The sequence below is a fragment of the Oncorhynchus keta genome, chromosome 19 (assembly GCF_023373465.1).
Source record: "Oncorhynchus keta strain PuntledgeMale-10-30-2019 chromosome 19, Oket_V2, whole genome shotgun sequence".
NCBI classification, from domain to species: domain Eukaryota; kingdom Metazoa; phylum Chordata; class Actinopteri; order Salmoniformes; family Salmonidae; genus Oncorhynchus; species Oncorhynchus keta.
The window spans coordinates 57,749,383-57,772,921 of NC_068439.1; the positions used below are offsets into that span (position 1 = coordinate 57,749,383).

The 23,539-nt window shown below is 42.9% G+C and overlaps 1 protein-coding gene across 4 annotated transcripts in view; it reads right to left on the reverse strand.

Moving 5' to 3' along the window:
* The window catches only part of jag2b (jagged canonical Notch ligand 2b), a 104,682-nt gene that overhangs the window by 33,217 nt on the left and 47,926 nt on the right, over window positions 1–23,539 (reverse strand). For all 4 annotated transcript variants that reach the window (XM_035794003.2, XM_035794005.2, XM_035794004.2 and 1 more), the window contains exons 4-9: window positions 21,397–21,654; window positions 17,993–18,053; window positions 13,356–13,486; window positions 8,315–8,434; window positions 7,882–7,995; window positions 3,955–4,068 (exon numbers count right to left, since the gene is read on the reverse strand). In XM_035794003.2, the coding sequence (XP_035649896.1) occupies window positions 3,955–4,068; window positions 7,882–7,995; window positions 8,315–8,434; window positions 13,356–13,486; window positions 17,993–18,053; window positions 21,397–21,654 (798 nt within the window). The remainder of the gene's footprint in view (window positions 1–3,954; window positions 4,069–7,881; window positions 7,996–8,314; window positions 8,435–13,355; window positions 13,487–17,992; window positions 18,054–21,396; window positions 21,655–23,539) is intronic.

Consider the following 23,539-nt stretch of genomic DNA (forward strand, 5'->3'; position numbering starts at 1 on the left):
ACACACATACATTACACATACACATATACATACATACATACATATATAATTAAAATAAACATGTTTTTTTAAATATTTAAAATCGTCCGATTAATCGGTATCGGCTATTTTGTCCTCAAATAATCGGTATCGGCGTTGAAAAATCATAATCTGTCGACCTCTAATAGAGGGGTGAGAGAAAGATGAGTGAGAGGGGGAAGAAAGAGGTGAAAAGGCACATTGAAGACCCACCACCAACACATCAGCACAAAAGGAGTCCACGAATGGGTCTCCTCGTCAGTCTCTCTCACTTATAACAAACTACAGTAAAGAACTGTACAAAATCCCTTTAACATACAAAGGTTTGGGTAAAGCTCCCCTTCATTTCTGGCAAGTGGGGGGAAATGTATAAGCCTATACTACAGGTGGGAGCATTACATGAGTGACAAAGAGTTGAAAAGGAGGTTGTGGACTGCATCTCCTCCACCTGTCCTCTCAACTCCCTCAATCCAGCTACCCAGATAACTTGTTTGAGCCTATCCCGTCAAAAAAAGCAGATAACACCTGAGACGCTAATCTTTTTAAACCACCTCCTCAAAAAAAAGAAAGCCCTGCTGCTTATTAGTACATTAAATATTCAGGAGGGGGGCTGTGCCTGGGAGCATGGCTAGTCCACTCGCACACCTGTACTCCTCGAAACCCAAACATCCAACACTCAGGTAGTAAGGGGAGACCAGGTTACGGTTCCAGCTTTGTAAGGGGAGACCAGGTCCCACCCCGGAACTTGTTTCCAGGTCATAATCCTCTTTCTGGCACACCACGCTTCCTCTCAACAGGTACGAGTGGATAAATAAACAAAGATAAAAGAAGAATGTGACACGGGACTCTGGTCATAGACAATAGCACTCATGACTTGTGGTCATTGAGGTTCGAGTGTAGCGGTTGCCAAGCAGTTTCCGGTGTACATCGCTGTGCTCTGAAGGCACCCGCATCGTGTTGCGGACAGTAGCCATCTTAATTTGAGCGGCCCAGTGTAATGACCACAGGATTAATGTAGACTCAATGGGGTGGAAGGAAGTACACACACAAAAACACATGTACAAACCAATCATACAGGATTGTACGGCTAGCGATAGCATTGCACATTGTAATGTGATTGGATGTACACATTTTTATTCCTGCAATGTCAATGGTTGCAATCTGAATGGACATGGCATTACTTCCTGTAGTTTGAGTGGAAGGGAGGGAGAGGGGGGGCTGAGAATCAGCAAAGGACAGTGCACTACTTTTGAGAAAAAAAATATAGCAGTCTGTAGCGCAGGTACATCGGTCCATTAATACATTACTTGCCCAGTACACTACATCAGTGAAGGAAAAAAAGGGTGTGCAGCAGCACCCTCCTTCCTGGGATTATGGAAGAAACTATTGGTAATTGTCATGCGAGTGGACTCTCCACTGATCAATGGTGTACTTAAAAGGATAGTTCACCAAAAAGCTAATATTAGCGGAAGTAGCTAGATTCACAAATCCAAAGAATGGATTGCAGTCTCTCGCGGTCGATAGACTTCCGTCATGGCAAGTAAGCAAATATGTATGTACATTTGTAATTTGGATGAACTATCCCTTTAACGTCAGAAAAAAAAAACATTTGACCGAGTGTAACGTTTTTTGACCAATCGATTCTTTATATAAATATATATATATTAGAGTTGTATTTACCCCCTTTTTCATTGCTGCTCAGCAGTCCCCTGAAACATGACCCACCAAACTGAGCTTCGTAACTCGGAAGCCAGGCGCACCAGTGTGTCGGAGGAAACACTGTTCACCTGACAAGCAGTCAACCTGCAGGTGCCCGGCCGACCACAAGGAGTCATTAAAGCGTGATGAGCCAAGTAAACCCTCCCTTAAGCCAGACAAATTCCACACCACCCTAAGGGACTCCCGATCATGGCCAGTTGTGATACAGGCTGGGATCGAACCTGGATCTGTAGTGACACCTCTAGCACTGTGATGCAGTGTCTTAGACCCCTGTGCCAATCGGGAGGCCCAGGGTCAACATTTTTTACAATGTATTTTCCCCTATATATAGACATGCCCTATGTGTTTTTTTTTTTTGGGGGGGATTTTTCCCCCTTTCTCGCCCCACTTTCGTAGTAACCAAATATTAGTAGTTACTAACTTGTCTCATCGCTACAACTCCCGTACGGCTCGGGAGAGACAAAGGTCGAAAGTTATGCGTCCTCCGAAACACAACCCAACCAAGCCGCAATGCTTCTTAACACAGCGCGCATCCAACCCGGAAGCCAGCCGCACCAATGTGTCGGAGGAAACACTGTGCACCTGGTGACCTTGGTTAGCGTGCACCGTGCCAGGCCCGTCATAGGAGTTGATGGTGCGCGATGAGACAAAGATGTCCCTACCGGCCAAACCCTCCCTATCCTGGACGACGCTAGGCCAATTGTGCGTCGCCCCACGGACCTCCCAGTCGCGGCCGGCTGCAACAGAGCCTGGGCGATACACTACGTGCTTTTAATAAAATCAACTATATGCCTGATGTTTTAGGCACACTGTGATTAAATAATTAGAACACACAAGTGACTGAAGAGGGAGCCAAAGATCAAGATCCCCAAAACAGGAAAAAAAAAAAAAAAAAAAAGTGTTCCGGACACGCCAACTGCTGCTGGCCTTTGCAGATTAGGCCATTAAGCTCCTAAAGTAGCCGGTAGGTAATAGGCTACAACTGGGGTGGTCAAACTTTTCCATTTGGAGTGCCAGTTTATGATTTTCATTTCCTCATTCAGGGAACAGTTTCATTTAATTTATAATAAAATCTTTGTATCGCAATCATTATGGGGTAAATCAAAATTCTAAATGTCACTTTATTGTTAACTATGTAAAAATTGCCTACATAAAGCCAATAAATAAAAACATTGCAGCCTGAAGGTATAAAATACCCTGATAAAATATCCTATAAATAACATTGTTTATGCACAGCCTGTCTGCAAGGAACTTTAAACATTGTATCAACTAACTTGGGTCTGGCCTGAAGCGTGCACTAGCAAACTTGCAACATTGTATAAAATATTGTGGCCCCTCAGAGTTTCCCGTGCCACTGAGCTCTGAACAGAGACCGCTGTAGGCTATTTGCACAAGAACTATATCAGGTAGCCCTATTTTATGTTTCCACCGGATTAGAGGATAATTTTTCCCCCCCCTTTTCACACTAGGAGCTTGAAAGATTTTACAAGTAGGCTACGTTGAAGAACTATTGTCATTGTCAATGGACATAAAGACAGATTTAGTTTACTTGCTGTTTGAGGTGAAGAAAACATCTTTGAAAAGCTTCAGTGGTGGTAAGCTAAGACGAGTCAGAAATACTCAATCAGACCCACAAATGGGCACATTTATAGACCTACATTTGCACACAGGCCAGGTAGCCTAGGCCTACTTCTATGCATAATCAGGTGTGTGTCCTTACTCAACTTTGTCTTTCGTCTGTAGAGCTCCTGTCAATCAATAAATTGACAACTTGTAAATGGAAAGAAAAAAACTAAAACTTTTATTCACAAGTGTAGCCTATGTTGTGTGGGTGACAAACAACGTGTCCACTGACAATTATAATAATAAATGAATGCATTAACAAATTATCGTAACCAAATAAACATTGTGCATTAGATATTATGGGAATTCACAGTAAATGTACTACTGGTGAGCCATCCCCGTAGCCTCCGCCATGGATTAGTCCACTGAGACACGTCTGAATCAAGAAAGGTGTCTCGTCTGCCATACATATATTTTTTAAATGAAAAAAATAATAATAATGCTATATGACACTGCTTGATAATTTAAAATGTATTAGTCGACTAAATGGGGTCAGCCCTACTTTAATGGATTGTTGTAAAATCATGTCTGGATGCACCACTGAGACACTCATGCAGTCTGATTTGGGTGGGGTGTGTGATTAGGGGGTCTTACCGATCTGGCAGGTCTTCCCACCCCACTGTGGGAGGCACACACACTCAAAGCCGTTCTCCAGATCGATGCATGTCCCGCCCTGGGCACAAGGACTGGACGCACATTCGTCCAAGTCTGAGTAAAACCAAAAACACAAAATTAAATAAACAGCACAAACACATTGCCACACATTTGGCATACTATACTAAGTCAGCGTTCAACATTTAACAATACATCACGTTTAATATGAAATAATGTGGTGACCGATTTCGATTGAATACAACCTCTACTTTGTTATCCAGTAACAATTTCTATAAACACAATGGCCCGGTGTGGCTGAGATGGTTGAATTGAATGCATCTTTATTGATTTGCCAAAGGCATTTGACACCGTGGACCATGCTTTGTTGGTGCAAAGATTAATGTTGTGGAATTACTGGTCATGCTCTAAATAGGTCATTTATAAACCAATCAAATTGTACACAATGTGTAATGGCGGATGGTTGTAAATCATAAAGTTAAAGTTGTGCTCAGGTGTTCCGCAAGGTTCTATTTTGGGCCCACTGTTGATCATTTTGTATAACATTGGGGATCATATTGAAACAGTGGATGTTTGTTTTTATGCAGATGACACTGTTCTTTATTCAAGTGGTAGTAGTTTATCTTAAGCATTTGAAAATGCCCAACAAGCATTTAACACCATATAACAGAATCTGTATGATTTGAAGCTGGTCTTGAATTCAGGTAAAACAAAATGCATGCTATGTTCTAATGCCAGGCATGTTACTAATCATGTCATTGCTGCTCTTCCTCCCGGGGAAGGACTGCCCGTTCCATGATCTCGCCATCACGGTTGACAACTCCATTGTGTCCTCCTCCCAGAGCGCTAAGAACCTTGGCGTGATCCTGGACAACACCCTGTCGTTCTCAACTAACATCAAGGCGGTGGCCCGTTCCTGTAGGTTCATGCTCTACAACATCCGCAGAGTACGACCCTGCCTCACACAGGAAGCGGCGCAGGTCCTAATCCAGGCACTTGTCATCTCCCGTCTGGATTACTGCAACTCGCTGTTGGCTGGGCTCCCTGCCTGTGCCATTAAACCCCTACAACTCATCCAGAACGCCGCAGCCCGTCTGGTGTTCAACCTTCCCAAGTTCTCTCACGTCACCCTTCCCAAGTTCTCTCACTCACCCCGCTCCTCTGCTCTCCACTGGCTTCCAGTTGAAGCTCGCATCCGCTACAAGACCATGGTGCTTGCCTACGGAGCTGTGAGGGGAACGGCACCTCAGTACCTCCAGGCTCTGATCAGGCCCTACACCCAAACAAGGGCACTGCGTTCATCCACCTCTGGCCTGCTCGCCTCCCTACCAATGAGGAAGTACAGTTCCCGCTCAGCCCAGTCAAAACTGTTCGCTGCTCTGGCTCCCCAATGGTGGAACACACTTCCTCACGACGCCAGGACAGCGGAGTCAATCACCACCTTCCGGAGACACCTGAAACCCCACCTCTTTAAGGAATACCTAGGATAGGATAAAGTAATCCTTCTCACCCCCCTTAAAAGATTTAGATGCACTATTGTAAAGTGACTGTTCCACTGGATGTCATAAGGTGAATGCACCAATTTGTAAGTCGCTCTGGATAAGAGCGTCTGCTAAATGACTTAAATGTAAATGTAATTGCTACATTGGATGGACATACTATAGAGCAAGTCAAAGGGTACAAATATTTGGGTGTGGGGGTTGGTGACAAGCTGAGCTTCACTGTTCATGTGGAGAACTTGATAAGGAAGCTCAAGATAGGTTTTAAATACTGGCATAAGGCTTGTTTTTCTCTGAAGGCCAGGAAGGCGCTGGTACGATAAACATTACCGGCAGTCTTTAGTGATATATATATATGGGATAGAAATCACAAGGATGTGTTAGACATTTTTGACTGATAATGAACCTGAGGGCCACATGATATACTGAATCAAGTGTGCTCAGGGTAGTTAGTGGTTGAGATATATATATACATATATGCCTCAACCACTAACTACCCTGAGCACACTTGATTCAGTATATGCGGCCCTCAGGTTCATTATCAGTCAAAAACATCTAACAGATCCTTGTGATTTCTACAGCGCCGTCGGCTGGTCGTCATTGACCTTGCAGTCTTAAACACTGGTATATACACTGAGTTATAAGGCCATATTGGGTAAAATGCCACTGTTATTCTTTAATCAGTTCAGTGAATAATTATTAAAATTACAGTCCCATTTGCTTTTAAGAGCAGCAAGAATTAGAACAGGTCATGGTAGAAATAGCTTTAGTTACTCAATTCCATGGTCCTGGAATTCTCACATGTACATTTTAAAAAGTCACATTGGTGGAGTTAAAACACCTGGTCAATATAAATATCATAGAAGAGTAACTGTCTTTAGGTCAGTTGTTTTTTAGTTATGACATGTAACTGTATGTGTCTATAGTTTTATTCAATTTGTTAGTGCATGCAAGTTATTGTCTGAAACTTTGTTCCCCCTGCTGCTGTTGGACCAGGTTTCTTGAAAAATAGATTTAATCTCAATGAATAAAACATGTAGGCCAAGGTTGTGGGTTCAATTCCTGCAGCGATCACATAAAAAAACAGGCACTCAATGTACTGTTAGTCACTTTGGATGAGATTGTCCGCTAAGAGGCATGTATGACTTTAGATAATCACCTCCCCTATAAAACAAAGGTCGCAAAATTCCAGTTCTCAAAATATCCAGGTTTAGAGGATTACTGAGTGTCCTGCTAATTCCGTCCTGATTCCAGTAAACGTCTAAAGATTGATAGTATATCATAACGCTACCCGTCGCTACAATTCACCTCCGGCATCTTGTTAAAGCGTACCTGAGCTCACTAGTGCAGATGTGTTGGCTAACTGAATTTCATTATTTCAAAAGTGACCACAAAGCCTATTTTCAGGAGCTTGTTGCCAGAACGCATCAATAACCTATAGCAGCACCACATGCTAAGAGTCTTACGCTGTCACTGAGAAAGAGGAAGGGAGTGAGAGAGCAATAAGATAGTTAAAGGGGGAGTCCAAGAGATGCAGTTGAAAGAGAAAGAGCACAAGAAACATGAGATGTTAGAGGTAGAGTCAGAGATGCAAGAAAGAGAAAAAAGACAAATAAAGCAAGAGCAACAGAGAAAGCAAAAGAGCAGAGAGAGAAAGCAAAAGAGAGCGAGAGGGAAGACTGTAATGGTAGCATAACACGATTAGCATAATCCAGGCCCCAGCAGATTAGCTGCTATTAAAGCCCTCTCCTTGCACTTCTGATACAGGCATGGAGAAACAAACACAGGACTTCTGCAATCATACAGTCACTCTTCATTACCAGTGCAATACTTTAGGCCAGATAGCTACACACCTTGGGGGACTAGGGAAAGCACCTTGATGGGACAGGTAGGGGTGGGGGGGGGGCACACATTGTGTGTATGTGTGGAAGGTGCAGCGTATTCTCCACACCATGCCACCAATGCGGCCTGGTTCAAAGAGAGGGCAGGTTATGCAAATCATCCTTCCGGTTGAGTCTTCTGCCCGAAGGGTGTCTAATCCTAGCCCCTATGAAGCCGGGGGCCCCCACAGGAGCACACACACACTCTACTGCAGGGATGGCCACCAAGGAGAGGGAAGGGGTTAAAGGAAGAAGAGTGGGATGGGCTAGCTAGATGGAGAGAAAACAAGTCACAGGCCCTATTCTAATACTTTCAAAATGCACGATAAGAGTAGGATAAGATTGGCGCTACAAAATATGATCCTAGATCTGTGGTTTAGGGGCAACTTTCACAGGAGCTGTTGGAACGAGGCCAAGGTTCACTGTTTGTATCAAGCTCGGAGGGAAGCGCAAGCGTCACAAAGGAAAGAGTCGGAGACGGTACAGATATGGAGGGAGATGTTTAAGACAAAAAGGGGTGGTGTTCTCACCGTTGGCGCAGGTGGGCCCCTCCCACCCCGGAGGGCAGTGGCACTCGAAACCAGAAGGGACCTCGTGGCACGTGCCGCTGTTGGCACACGGGTCGGACACACAGGCGTGCTCAGCTGTAGAACACACACACACACACACACACACACACACACACACACACAAGTGCAGATACACAAACACATCACTATACAAACGAGCAGGTCAAAATCTGGGAAAAGTTCTGAAGGGGTCAAAATGCAACAGGACCTTTAAGCCCACCTGGAGTGATAACTAGGGTAAGAGGGCAGAGGTCAAATGGGAACAGGCCTTTAAGCCCTTCCAAAGTATTTGTGAAAAACATGGAAGTGGCCAGCGCAGAGCTAGGATCTAGGGGAAGAAATAGAGCTGGACCTTTAAGCCTTTTTGAGTGGTAGCTTGTATTCTGTGTCTCACCTATCTCGCAGGTCTTGCCAGAGTAGCCGTCGGGACAGGCACAACGATACTCATCCGGCTCCGTGTTCATGCAGGTGCCGCCGTTCACGCATGGCTGGTGTCTGCCACAGTAATTCAGATCTGGGCATAATTACACAAACAGATTAGGAACACTAAATCAAGCCCCCAAGTGGAGCGATTAACACAAATGTACAATTACTACTATGTGTTAGGTGTTTATGCTAACAGCTAGAGGGATTTCCTCTGCTGTAACCATCAGTATCAACTCAAATAAACACCCTGTTAGCAGTAACGCTAACAAAAAAGTAGCATTACTACTATCACTATGTACTAGCCGTGTTGTGTGTTTATATAACTATGCCAACAGCTAGAAGGACATCCCTTTGCAGTAGCCACAAGTTTACATCTCCACCAGTCATTAGCGGGGCCCGATTGTCATCTCTGGTTAGAGGTTTCCTCTCGGATCAGTTTTCCCTTGCAAACTCCAAAGCTTAAGTATTACAAAGAGTGAAGAGACCAAATTGATCTTAGATTGATTATCTGAGGCAACTAAAAAAAAAAACAGTCAGGCTTTGGGCCCGGTGTCCCGATAGCGATGCAACTTAGGGTTACTAATTGTTAAAACAATGCATTTTTCCCACAACGGCCAAAGATGTAACATGCAGTGTCGATACTGATAGGATCGGAAGAAGGGCAACGCGGCACTCAGATGAGCTTTCAACATTGAATTCTTACCTTAACATAATTATTCCATAATACTGATGGATCAGCTCCTAGAGAGATATTAGCTATGGCTGCAAATATTGAGGTGGCTTATCCTAATGCTTAACCTATAATAACACATTAACTCAAGATTTGGCACATTGCGCACGTGGTTACATATGAAATACATTGAGGTAGAAATAAGATAGCCGACAATTAGCAAAATACATTTCAATTGAATGAACAACCTATGTAGCCTATACATCTGTTAATTCAATCTCTGTTTTCATTTGATGCATCTTTTTATGCTTTGATTGTAACAATTGCAATGACATCAGCAACTTCGTATTTGTAGTCAGCTTCATTGTGAAGTTATCAGTGGTCACAGAAAGACATCTCGATTCTGTGTTTAGTAGAGATTTTTGGTGTATAAAATGAAGCGGTAGGGGGAAAACGCATCTAGCGACAGACTTAGCCGTTCTACGAGTAGTCTGAGACAGTCTAAATAACAAGCTATTTCAACTGCAACTTCAGTAAATGGTTTTGGGAAACACTGCTCCTACGAAAGTCCTCACAATGAACTTAGCCTTAAGATGCATTTGGGAAATCAGGCCATTTTCTACTTTAATTTGTGCATTATGAATAGGGAACAAAGAAACAAAAACAGGATCAGTTACTAAGGGGATTGGTTTGTCTCCACAGCAACCAGCAATGCTGACGCCGCAACAAACAGCAAATCTGCTTGTTTTAAGAGGCAGTAATGCTATTTGTTACAGTGCAATGGTTTTGAGTCTCTGGAACTAGTGGGCATGCTCTGGTCACGGCAGCAATGTTCCAACATCTAGTAGAAAGCCTTCCCAGAAGAACGGAGGCTGTTATAGCAGCAGAGGGGGACCAACTCAATATTAACATCCATGATTTTGGAATGAGATATTCAACGAGCAGGTGGCCAAATACATACTTTTGGTAATGTACTGCAATGCTTGCATGTACAGTTGAAGTCGGAAGTTTACATACACCGTAGCCAAATACATTTAAACTCAGTTTTTCACAATTCCAGACATTTAATCCTCGTAAAAGGATCATCACTTTATTTTAAGAATGTGAAATGTTAGAATAATAGAGAATGATTCATTTCAACTCTTATTTCTTTCACCACATTCTCAGTGGGTCAGAAGTTTACATGGGTCAAAATTCTCAGGTAGCCTTCCACAAGCTTCCCACAATAAGTTGGGTGAATTTTGGCCCATTCCTCCTCACAGAGCTGGTGTAACTGAGTCAGGTTTATAGGCCTCCTTGCACACATGCTTTTTCAGTTCTGCCCACAGATTTTTCTATAGGATTGAGGTCAAGGATTTGTGATGGCCACTCCAATACCTTGACTTTGTTGTCCTTAAGCCATTTTGACACAACTGTGGAAGTATGCTTGGGGTCATTGTCCATTTGGAAGACCCATTTGCTCCCACGCTTTAACTTCCTGATTGATGTCTTGAGACGTTGCTTCAATATATATTTTCCTACCTCATCATGTCATCTATTTTGTGAAGTGCACCAGTCCCTCCTGCAGCAAAGCAACCACACAACATGATGCCGTCACCCTCATGCTTCACGGTTGGGATGGTGTTCTTCGGCTTGCAAGCCTCCCCATTTTTCCTCCAAACATAACGATGGTCATAACAGCCAAACAGTTATATTTTTGTTTCATCAGACCAGAATACATTTCTCCAAAAAGTACAATCTTTATCCCCATGTGCAGTTGCAAACCGTTGTGGGTTTTTTATGGCAGTTTTGGAGCAGTAGCTTCTTCCTTGCCGAGCAGCCTTTCAGGTTATGTCGATATAGGACTCATTTTACTGTGGCTATAGATACTTTTGTACCCGTTTCCTCCAGCATCTTCACAAGGTCCTTCGCTGCTGTTGTGGGATTGATTTGCACTTTTCGCACCGAAGTACGTTCATTTGGAGGAGACAGAATTCGTCCCCTTCCTGAGCGGTATCATGGCTGCGTGGTCCCATGGTGTTCATGCTTGCGTACTATTGTTTGTACAGATGAATGTGGTACCTTCAGGCATTTGGAAATTGCTCCCAATGATGAGCCAGACTTGGACGTCTACAATTATTTTTCTGAAGTCTTGGCTGATTTCTTTTGATTTTCCCATGATGTCAAGCAAAGAGGCACAGAGTTTGAAGGAAGGCCTTGAAATACATTCACAGGTACACCTCCAATAGACTCAAATTATGTCAAATGGAGGTGTACCTGCGAAATAATCTGTCTGTAAATAATTGTTGGAAAAAGGACTTCTGCACAAAGTAGATGTCCTAACCGACTTCCCAAACTACAGTTTGTTAACAAGAAATGTGTGGAGTGGTAAAAAACAAGTTAATGACTCCAACCTAAGTGTATGTAAACTTCTGACTTCAACTGTGTGTGTGTGGTTCGCTTTACATACACACACGTTCAAAAGTTAGGGGTCACTTAGAACTGTCCCCAAAAAATGTCCATTAAAATAACATCAAATTGATCAGAAATAAAGTGTAGACATTGTTAATTTTGTAATAGACTATTGAGTTGGAAACGGCAGATTTTTTATGTAATATCTACATAGGCGTACAGTGGCCCATTATCAGCAACCATCACTCCTCTGTTCCAATGACACATTGTGTTAGTGTTGTAACTTTAATGTGTTAGATTTAATGTTTAAGTTAATTCATTGAGCTGTATCTAAAGACATTTCTTTACAGTTATTTACATATGTAATTGTATTGGTTAGTATTGAATTACGCTTTTGACTGCAAGTTCCAGAATGCCTTGCACCAGGAATGAGAGAACACGCCAGTTATGTGCAGGTGCAAGGTGATTAAGGTGATTTTCTGCTAGCATCTTACCTGCATTGCTCTGTAGAATCTAAAGTTGTTAAATGTAACGTGAACAAGTATTATTCCTAAAAGAAGCTTTCATATCAAACCCGACGTCCGAGTCATTACTTTGAAGACAGTTAATCTAAAAGTTAGCTAATCCAAGATTATTTTAGAAGGCAAATTGATCATTAGAAAAGCCTTTTGCAATTATGTTCGCACAACAGAAAACTGTTGTTCTGATTAATGAAGCAATACAACTGGCCTTTGGACTAGTTGAGTATCTGGAGCATCAGCATGTGTGGGTTCGATTACAGGCTCAAAATGGCCAGAAACAAAGACCTTTCTTCTAAAACTCGTCATTCTATGCTTGTTTGCAAAAATGAAGGCTATTCCATGCGAGAAATTACTAAGATAAACACCAGTCTCAACGTCAACAGCGACTCCGGGATGCTGGCCTTCTAGGCAAAGTTCTTCTGTCCAGTGTCTGTTCTTTTGCCCATCTTAATCCCTCTCTTTTATTGGCCAGTCAGATATGTATTTTTCTTTGCAACTCTGCCTAGAAGGCCAGCATCCTGGAGTTGCCTCTTCACTGCTGACAAGACTGGTGTTTTGCAGGTACCATTTAATGAAGCTGCTAGTTGAGGACTTGAGGCATCGGTTTCTCAAATTAGACACTAATGTACTTGTCCTCTTGCTCAGTTGTGCACCAGGGCCTCCCACTCTTTCTATTCAGGTTAGAGACAGTTTGCACTATTCTGTGAAGGCAGCAGTACAGAGTTGTACAAGATCTTCAGTTTCTTGGTAATTTCTCTCATGGAATAGCCTGACGAGATTCAGAAGGTCATATCCGGCCATTTTGAGCCTGTAATCGTACCCACAAATGCTGATGCTTAGATACTCAACTAGTCTAAAGAAGGTCAGTTTTATTGCTTCTTTAATCAGCAAAACAGTTTTCAGCTGTGCTAACATAATTGCAAAGTGTTTCCTAATGATCAATTTGCCTTTTAAAATTATAAACTTGGATTAGCTAACAACATGCTATTGGAACACAAGAGTGATGGTTGCTCATAATGGGCCTCTGTACCCCTACGTCGATATTCCATTTAAAACCAAATCTGCCGTTTCCAGCTATATTAGTAATTTACAACATTAACAATGTCTATACTGTATTTCTTATCAATTTGATGTTATTTTAATTGTTTTGCTTTTCTTTCAAAAAATGGACATTTCTAAGTGACCCCAAATTTTTGAACAGTAGTGTATACACGCACAGTATAATATGCGCATGCATCCAAACTGGTCATGGTCAGTCCGTATTCCACGCCACCTTTGTTACATGCACAAGGTATTGTCGTCAGACCTCAATCCCAAATGACTGGGAAAGACTGGCATCTACCTTGGTGGAAACGTCCCTTTTAAAAATGTACAGTATTTGACTTGATTTCACTTCAAATGCAAGCCATGGTGTGCCTCTGCCTTACCTTTGTCACACAGCAGGCCTCCCCAATTGCGCTCACAGCTACATTGCCAGGGTATGACACAGGTCCCGTGAACACAGCCTGGGTAGGGGACACACTCGTCACAGAACTGGCCCTGCCAGCCATAGTTGCACCTATGGACATCAAGGGCAAGCGTCATCAACACACACATGGTCATTAGGGCACGCAATGGAAAATGGTTGTCACAGAATGAGCATGTCTCAAGAGACAAGTCCAGGTAGACAATGTTTCAGTAAGTTTTCCGCTGAAAAAGTCAGGCTATTGTCAATCGCAAACCAATCCATGAACCCTTTGGCTGCACTTGTGTGGATCTGAGAGGATTGAATAAGTGTAAAGCATTGTATGAATAAGCTCACCTTTTCCTTGTAATAGGCGAGGTGGAATTGTAGACATAATGCTTAGAGCTATACAACCCTTTCAAATCGTGCATAGGGGGTAGGAGCTTAGTTGGGATTGGGCAAAAGAGCAAGTAATTCTAAATGAATCCAACCTCTTTTCACCCATCCCTCCATCCATCCATCAAGGCCTTATGCCAACTAATCTTAGCAGAACATTCCAGGGCACTAGAGGTTAAGAATACTTCCATAGTTCCATAGGGGCCAATACCGTTGGGGGGAGGTTCCTAGGCTGTTGTGGCGGTACGCAGTGTGTGTGGTGAGTCAAAGCATCAGTGCGTGTGTGTGCACCAATCATTTCACACAGCAGCACCCTGCTATTCCAAGGCCAGCGGTTTTCCGATACGGAGCAGTCAGTCAGCCCAGCTGTCATGTCAGTTTTGGAGCGGCTGGGGGTATTTTGAGCCTTGCTCTCCTGCAGCACCGGCACGTCCAGCTGCTGCTCCTCTCACAGGCAAGGTCTCCATAACTCTGCTAGCCGCATACCTAGCATGCTGCTCCTCCACTGTATAGAAGGCTTGAGAAGTGTCCTATTAGCAGTAGCTCAAACACAAGTACAACATGACCAATTGCAGCTGTGCGAATATTTATGCTAACAGCTAGAGCAGAGTTGCCAAACTAATTTTGCCACGCGGGCCGCATGGCACCAATGTCTGGAGGGCTGCACTTAAAATGTATTATATTTCCTCAGTGTCAAAATTTGCCTAAAATTGTCTTTTGCTTTCATTTTGATAACTGTTAGCAAGCTAAACAGAGTGAAAAGACTAACTATCCTTTCTATACAGTTTCAATTTGTTAATTTCAATGTGGGACGGATTGAATGGGCTTGCATGTTTGACACCCCCGCCAAGGATGTGCCCTTGCTGTAAGACTAATGCTACGCTAACAGGGGTAAAATTCCTCAGGCTAACAGTTCGTTAGATCTTTTGCACGGTTGAAGTCAGTTAATTTGCATCGGAGGCCAGTAAACGGTTTCCATTCTTCCATTGTTGTCATGGTAAGAGCATAAATAACTTCAATCTTACTCTGTATTTCAAAGGTTTTAGACACTTAGGCCCATTCTCCATTTATACTCAAACTAAAAAGACATTTCTGCATAAAGTATAGCCATTTTAAAAAAAAATCCATAATCAAATTCAAATGTATTTCCACGCTCATAAATGTGCTTTACAGTAGTAGACCCTAAAGAGCAAGAAACAAACTATGCTTAGCTTCACTATAGCTGTGAATGTCTCCAGCCTACACATCAAATATGGCTCCAGTCCAAATCCACCTCTAATGACTCCTTTGAGGTATCCAAAATAGCCCCTGCCCCCCCTTCTCCCACTGGAGATCTTTCCAAACTCTGTGCCTACGAGGCTGCCCAAGGGCGATTGCGTGTATATTTAAACTTAAGTGTACACTCGGCTCATGGGGTTGCCAGGTTACGCGTTTACTAGTAATATCACATAGTATATTTCCAGAACCCTATAGACCAATTTTTCACATTTGTTATTTTTTCCCCCAGAAATGAATGCTTATGGGTACCTTTGTGTCTGTAAAAGGACTATTATTAGATTAAAATGGGTTGTCAAAACATATATACTTATCCATTGTGAAAATTACATTCCAGCTAAACGTGTATTGAACATACAGATCTTATATTACTGTGTGTGAGATATACATCTCTCCCCGCAAAAAAAAAGAAATGTCCTCACTGCATTTATTTTCAGCAAACTTAACATGTAAATATTTTTGTGAACATTCGATTCAACAGACAAACTGAAGAGTTCCACAGACATGTGACTAAGAGAAATGGAATAATGTGTCCCTGAACAAAAGGCAGAGGGGGGGGATCAAAACCAGAAGTCAGTCAGTCTCATTAGGTACTGCAGTGCATCTCCTCATGGACTGCACCAGATTTGCCAGTTCTTGTGGTGAGATGTTGCCCCACTCTTCCACCAAGGCACCTGCAAGTTCCCAGACATTTATGGGGGAATGGCCCTAGCCCTCACCCTCCGATCCAACAGGTCCCAGACGTGCTCAATGGGATTGAGATGCGGGCTCTTCGCTGGCCATGGCAGAACACTGACATTCCTGTCTAGCAGGAAATCATACACAGAACGAGCAGTATGGCATTGTCATGCTGGAGGGTCATGTCAGGATGAGCCCATAGGAGAGAGGATGTCATCCCTGTAACGCACAGCGTTGAGCTTGTCTGCAATGACAACAAGCTCAGTCCGATGATGCTGTGACACCACCCCAGCCCATGACAGACCCTCCAAAGTAAAGGCCTCGGTGTAATGCTCATTCCAGCGACAATAAATGCAAATCTGACCAACCCTGGATGAGACAAAACCACGACTCATCAATGAAGAGCACTTTTTGCCAGTCCTGTATGGCGACGGTAGGTTTGTGTCCATACGCGACGTTGTTGCCTGGTGAGGACCTTCCTTTACAGGCCTAAGGCACGTTCATGCAGAGGAGCCGGGACACGGGTAATCTTTCTTGGTGTTTTTCAGAGTCAGTACAAAAGCCTCTTTAGTGTCTTAAGTTTTTATAACTGTGACCTTAATTGCCTACCGTCTGTAAGAGGTTAGTGTCTTGACGACCATTTCACAGGTGCATGTTCATTAATTGTTTATGGTTCATTGAAGTATGGGAAACAGTGTTTAAACCCTTTACAATGAAGATCTGTGAAGTTATTTGGATTTTTACGAATTCTCTTTGAAAGACAGGGTCCTGAAAAAGGGATGTTTCTTTTTTCACTGATATACACGCATACTTTTAAATAATAAAAAAAAAAAAAATCAAAAATAAATATATGCAAATGCATAACTTTAAAGTAATTTGTGACATTTGAATGTGTAAAACATTGCAGTGCAACTTTTTTCTCTGCAAGTGAGGAAGATATAGCATTTTCAAAAGAGACTATGATTGTCGCTCTGAAATGAAACTTGTCTGTCACTGAACAATCCCCATGCCATGATTGGATATATAGGGTTTTGGAATTAAAATTCACAGGTAGGCGCATATGCTCAGGGTGGCACGTTGGGTCCAATTTGAGCCTCTGTTACACTTTGACTAATGCTAGAGTCCATTTAAGAACAGAGGTTGCAAAATACCATGAGTAGTCGAGGAGCATTGTAAGGGCTCAACAATGTGTCAGGAAAAGTCTATTTCTTCGACCAATGTGTATCCACCAACACAGTAAACCGCTGAAGCTCAAGACCTCGTCTTGAGGTCTTATTTTTTTTATATCTGTACTGTCGGAGCCCGCTGAGAGGTGCCTCAAATTTTTTACTTTGGATCGAGTACAATGAGGCCTTTCAATTGGATTCATTACAGAGCGAGGAAATGAGGTTTCCGCTCACTCAACCCCGGCACATTCTGAGTGGCCTGTTAGCAATAATGTGGCTCGTACCAGCGCTCCCTTCCTGATGACGGCAGGGAAGCCAGTCAGTCCATCCGGTAAGACGGGGGAGTTGGTTGGGGGAATGGGGGAAGTTTAGGTGATTGACAGGATATTGTGTAATATCCTCCCTTCACAGGGAAACAAATACATCAGGCTCTCCATTCCGTAGCCATTTACACACGTACCCTTATATGGATTGAAAATGGCAGATTCGGATACTGATAAGCGCCTAAATTGGAGCGCAGTGGCTGTACAGTAACATGCTATACATGACGTCAGAGCTCACGGTCTATGCATCACATCTCTGTGTGAGTCTTAACTGACAGTCATTCTGAAGAAGTTGCCCTGATCCCTACCGCTAATGGGAAACTTTTGCAAATTGTCAGATTGAGGGAAAAGCTGTAAATTATCAGGGCTCCATCTATTTTGAAAGATGAGACTGAGGATTAAAATAAATACCACTTTGATGTCATGCAAGCAAGCCAAACACCCACGAGTCCAAATGTGCACTTCACATTTCCATATCATAAAACTCAGTGTCAACGTTTATGATCACTATGTTTGATGTACAGTTACAAAGTTGCATGGCGTTATACCCTGAGTTGCCCTGAACAGAATGAGTCAGTTGTACGTGAACACAAAATGCCACAGGCTATATCTCAATGCACTCATGACTCCATTCTAATGTTCAGCTCAACCACAAATATTGATATCATATTTCTAAGTTACATCGTAGGCAGAAAACCTTGGTCATAAAACAATATGACGTTGTATCGCTTAGCTCAGTGCAAATGATTTGTGATAGGGAGATAGATGTTAAAGGAGCTTACTTGCATTCCCCCGGGACTGAGCAGTCTCCATGTAACAGGTTGCAGCCTTGCTTGCAGATCGCTGTGAGAGAGAAAGAGAGGGAGTAGAGAGGGTGAACGAGAACAGAGTATTAACCTCTTGAACCTCTGGGGGCAGTATTTCATTTTTGGATGAAAAGCGTTCCCGTTTTAAACAAGATATTTTGTCGCGAAAAGATGCGACGATGCATATAATTGACAGCTTTGGAAAGAAAACACCGACGTTTCCAAAACTGCAAAGATATTGTCTGTGAGTGCCACAGAACTAATGCTACAGGCGAAACCAAGATGAAATTTCATACAGGAAGTGAGCCAGATTTGAGGCGCTGTGTTCCAATGTCTCCTTATATGGCTGTGAATGCGCAAGGAGAGAGCCTACACTTTGTCGTTTCCCCAAGGTGTTTGCAGCATTGACGTATTTGTAGGCATATCATTGTAAAATTGACCATAAGAGACTACATTACCAGGTGTCCACTCGGTGTCCTCCGTCGAAACTATTGCGTAATCTCCAGGTGCGTGCATGTTTCCATTTTGAACAGAGGAGAAAGTTAACGTTGCGTTATGGTAATGAGCTAAAGGCTATAATTACGCTTCCGGATACGGGATTGCTCGTCGCAACAGGTTAAGAGAGAGCAAGAAAGAGTAAGCGAAGGGGGGGGGGGCAGATGGAGAAGGGCTCGTTTATTTGCTTTCACTCAAAGTGCAAAACATGGACCCCCAAAGAAAACTTCTCCACCCTTCTCTAACCCCTTGACTACTAAGGTCAAATGGGGTGATTTAGTGAGCCCCGCCATCTCCTCCAAACTACCACCAACACCCCGCTACCTCTTTTACACTGCAGCTAGCCCATTCTAAAAAGGCCGTCCACACCAATTACGGTAACATTACATTTTTTATTAATTCTAATTCAAGTGAACAGGAGTGTTCACACTACAGTGATAATTACAGAAAGAGTGGAGAGCGATAACGAGAAGTATTGTTTGGATCCCTTTCAGAGCTATTTTTTTTATATAGGATGACTTCGGAGAATGATGATCCACGACAAACAGAGCATCAGGCCATATTTTGACAAAACCTACTGTCCTGCTGATGTGGCTTTCTGGACATTGCAGACTGTCGAGAAGAGACCATTACTGCTCCAAATGGTAGCCCAAATCAGGCCTAGGACAGATTATTTTGCAATGGGGCTTTAAACAGTTATTGAAATGGCATATCCACTGCAGTTTACAGTCTAGAATTCTTTACTCAAATGTTTTAAATAAAAAAAATCTATAAATAAAATGCATTATTGCACTGTGGTGTTATAGCCTGGGTATGATCAAAAACCTTAATTTGGGGAGATTTGCGCTGCGTGCCGGCGGGGACTGGAGCGAAGTAAACTATCTATCGTAGGTTGTAATTTCATAATCTTATTAAAATATATACTTCACTGTAAATTCATTAGGTATTCACTCTACTGTTAGGGCTAATATTTAGCTAATGCATGATGGGTTTCATACACTTTAACCTGGGCGACACTGTCATCACGGTTCACTCTGCGCATCTATGCACCTGGCCTCTCAGCTACTTGGAATCCTTGGAAAAACTAGACTACAATCGCTTATTGTAAACTTAATTCATAGCATTATAATTACTACTACTCTATCGAGGAGAGATTCCAGCTTGCTGAATGTAAAATAGAAGTGTTTGAAAGGAGAGAGAGAGAGAGCGCACGTGATGGTGTGATCACGTTTGCCAGTGACAACATTGTTGCACTGATGCATTGCAAAATGGTTGCACAGGACAGAGGAGCACAGTGAAAAAAAGAACCCCCAAAAAATACTACCATTAGAAAAATGTAAAATCCCTAGCAAACCACTTGAGCTACGAGGAAAGCAATGGCTTGATGTAAAAGACACGCAGGCTAAACGGCGTTTGTTGTTGAATTGCTACATTTAAATATGAGTTTCAATATGTTTTCATTAGATGTACATTCAATTATTAATTGCAGTGTCACTATGACAATGAACACACCCTGAAGCACTGAATGGTCGGTTATCACCTTATTGATAGGTCTACAGCATGGAGTAGGATGCGTCCACCAGCTGACTGACAGGTGTAGCCTACTACAGAATGATAAACACCCAGTCCTGAGACAGCCTCTGTGCCAGTGTGTGTGCATGCTATTTTCACATGACAGCTGCAGCACGAGAGGGAATAGACAGGGGTGGCTAGTCTAACAAGCTTTAAAAAGGTGATCTCAGTAATATCTCTTCTCCACATAATGTCTATGATAAAGTAGTAAGTAGTAAGGGAATTTCAATCTTTGAGGTGAAATTAAAATGGACAACATGCTTTAGAGACCATTCAACTAGCTGCCAAGCATCTGCCCTTTTGCCCTACTACAAAAAATGTGCCTTCGCAGATTAAATTGATTTTTGGAATTTTCTGAAATACTTTATTTTATGAATTGCACATTAAAATGCCAATTTCTTGAATCTCAGAAAAGACCACCTCCCAAGAGCGCACTCGTCAGACTTCATGTAGTGGCCACTGGGACACTTGAATACTGGTAGGAAGCTACTTTGAGTTGAATGTGTCACACTGTTAGGGACAAAGTACAGCTCAATTTGACTGCTTGCCAGTAAGAGATATCAGCAGCAGAGCAAATTCAAATCAAGTAAAAACACGTTTGTTTCAAAAGCATAGCTAAATGGCATATCTACATCATTCACTCGGAGTCACTTGCACTAGCTTGCGGTCTCTGTTGTAGAAAATAAAATAGGTTTATATAAATGTTGACATTTTGGCTGCAGAGGCTGTTGGTATGTTATGAATTTTGAGTTGTGAATAACAGTCAGGGCACCTGCCTCCCTTTAGGTCCCTGATGGACATTATTTATGGTCAGAGTGGCCTAGCCGGCCATCTTCTGTATACAAAAAAAAATGTAAAAGAAATAGGTCCTCTGAGGTCGAAAATAATAACAGTAGTTTAAGCATCTGAAATGACCTCTTTCAAGAGCATGATCAGAAAAGAAACTAATGCAGTCATACACTAAAACAATTGGAATTGAATGTAAAAAATAAATAAATAAAATCGCTGAAATGTTACAATATAGCGGCTTTAAACTGACTACATTATATCAGAAGCATGTACTCCGCAGATCAAGGAGGATTACCAATGGACTATAAAAATCAGGGGAGCTGGCCATTTACATTTATCAAGCAGCGGAGGCCATAGACCGGCTTTTAATAAAAAGGCCACTGTTTATACCTATAGCACTTGGACTAAAGAGCTCAGAGCATGCTAGCATGCGCAGTACCCATATACCATTGCCACCTGATGAATTTGTCCCCTCCCCCGCTGAATTGGGATCATATGCTAAAGTGCCAAGATCGCCAACTCACCCGTCTGGCAGTCTTCGCCCATCCAGCCCTCCAGGCACACGCGGTTGCCGGACTGCTCGCAGCGGTAGTGGCCGAAGTAGTCGTCACGTGGCCGGCACTGCTTGTTGCACTTGCTGCCGTAGTAGTTCTCGTCACACTTGAGACGGATGCGGTACTCGAGGCGCGCCACGGGCCCATCGTGCTGGATGGTCTGCCACTGGTCGCCAGGGTTGATCATGCCTGTGTGGATGCTCCGCTCAATCAGCAGCTCCTCGTCATCTGCCAAAAAAGGAAGATTAAAACGAAAGTTTCAGGTTATGAAGAAAAACATTTTAAAATGGTCCTGACGGTCAATGGAATTGTCAACAGAGAATGGCATTTGCACGGGTGTACGTGTAATCAAGGTATAACATGTTAGTATTCATTCAAATTAAAGTTTGTTACATCAGGTTAAATTGTCAATTTGCAGTCTGATTTACTTTATTATAGTCATAAAATCAGAGGCATCTGAGAAGATGGGCAAGCCAGCGGTGGCAAACTAGCCCAGCAGGCAGAATCTGAGCCCAGTTAATCACGCCCGTGAGGGGTTAAAGTAAAGAAGAAAAACAAAACAAGGAAACTCAACATTAAAACTAGACAGAAAGTACATAGAATGTCTTATGGACCTATACATTTTCAAATAACTACTATTTTTCTAACCTGCAAATTTATTTTGACAAACAAAGTTGGTCCGCCAAAAAATCTGTGCAGCCCTCCATTGAATTTCAAAACCCCAATATGGCCCTCGAACCAAAAGGTTAGCCCACCCCTGGCCTAAAGCTTAATATAGTTGGTGACCCTTGACCTAGTGCATTGTCATTGATGGTTGCAAGAATACACCAGGACTGCGCATCAAAATTGATTCCTTGTCACCGTTGGTAAATAGGATTCTACTTTATTGCTTCCAACAATTCGATCAGTGATAATGAGGAGACTGAAAGGAAGCCAACTTTCACAAGAGACAACTTGCCCCGATTAACCTGGGAAGACCTGCCACATCCAATTCAGCAGTGTCCAAATTATTATCGCACTAGCTCATACAGAAACAACCAACAAAGAGTAGATTAAAATCTGTGGTGTGAGGGAGATGCTCACATGGTGGTCCAGTCAGCAAATGACCACCTGAATTTGAAGTACCCAACTCAATCTATAGCAAAACAACCATTTTGCTATCCTCAGTGGTGTATGCTAATACCACTATACTCTTTGCATCCAAACAGGCATTGCTGTTTATGGGGGGGTGGGGTGGAAAGGTGCTAGCCCGCAGCATGCTACGCTCACAATTACTATTCAATCTCTCTGCTCGGCCAACTCCGACAATGAAGGCACTCTATCACAGTGGGATTAGAGACGACAAACAGACGCTGTGGAAATAGGGGGCCTGCGATTTCCTCTGCCCCAATGCTCCGGGATGCCCCGCCTCCCTTGCGTTCCTTTACAACACATATCCCAATTGCATGAGCGCGCGCACACACACACACACACCTTCCTCTGACAACATCGGACAAATTAAGCAACAATAACAGAAATAACCCCCAGTGCTTCCAGACAGAGAACAATGGCCCCCGGGCAGCGCTGTTCAGTGTCTAAACACTGAGCCGTCCACAGCACATCCTGCTTGATAAACAACGCAAACAGCCTTTCAGGCGCTTTCCTGAGGTCCCCGGGGGCCCTATTGGATGACATAATGTTGGTGAGTCAACACACACGCTAAATCTTATTGTGCCTCTGGTCATCACATGCATATATACATACCCTTTGAAAGTCAAGACATGGCAATAGGTGACATGTCTGGTGAGTATGAAAGAAGACATTTTCAGCTTCCAGAAATTGTGTACAGATCCTTGCGACATGGGGCCGTGCATTATGCTGAAACATGAGGTGATGGCACAACAATGGCCCTCAAGAGCTCGTCACCATCTCGGTGCATTCAAATTACCATTGATAAAATGCAATTGTGTTCGTTGTCCATATTGCCAAATTACATCGAGGCGGCTTTTGGTAGAGAAATTAACATTAAATTATCTGGCAACAGCTTTGGTGGACATTCCTCCAGTCTGCATGCCAATTGCACTCCCTCAACTTGAGACATCTGTGGCATTGTGTCGAGTGACAAAACTGCACA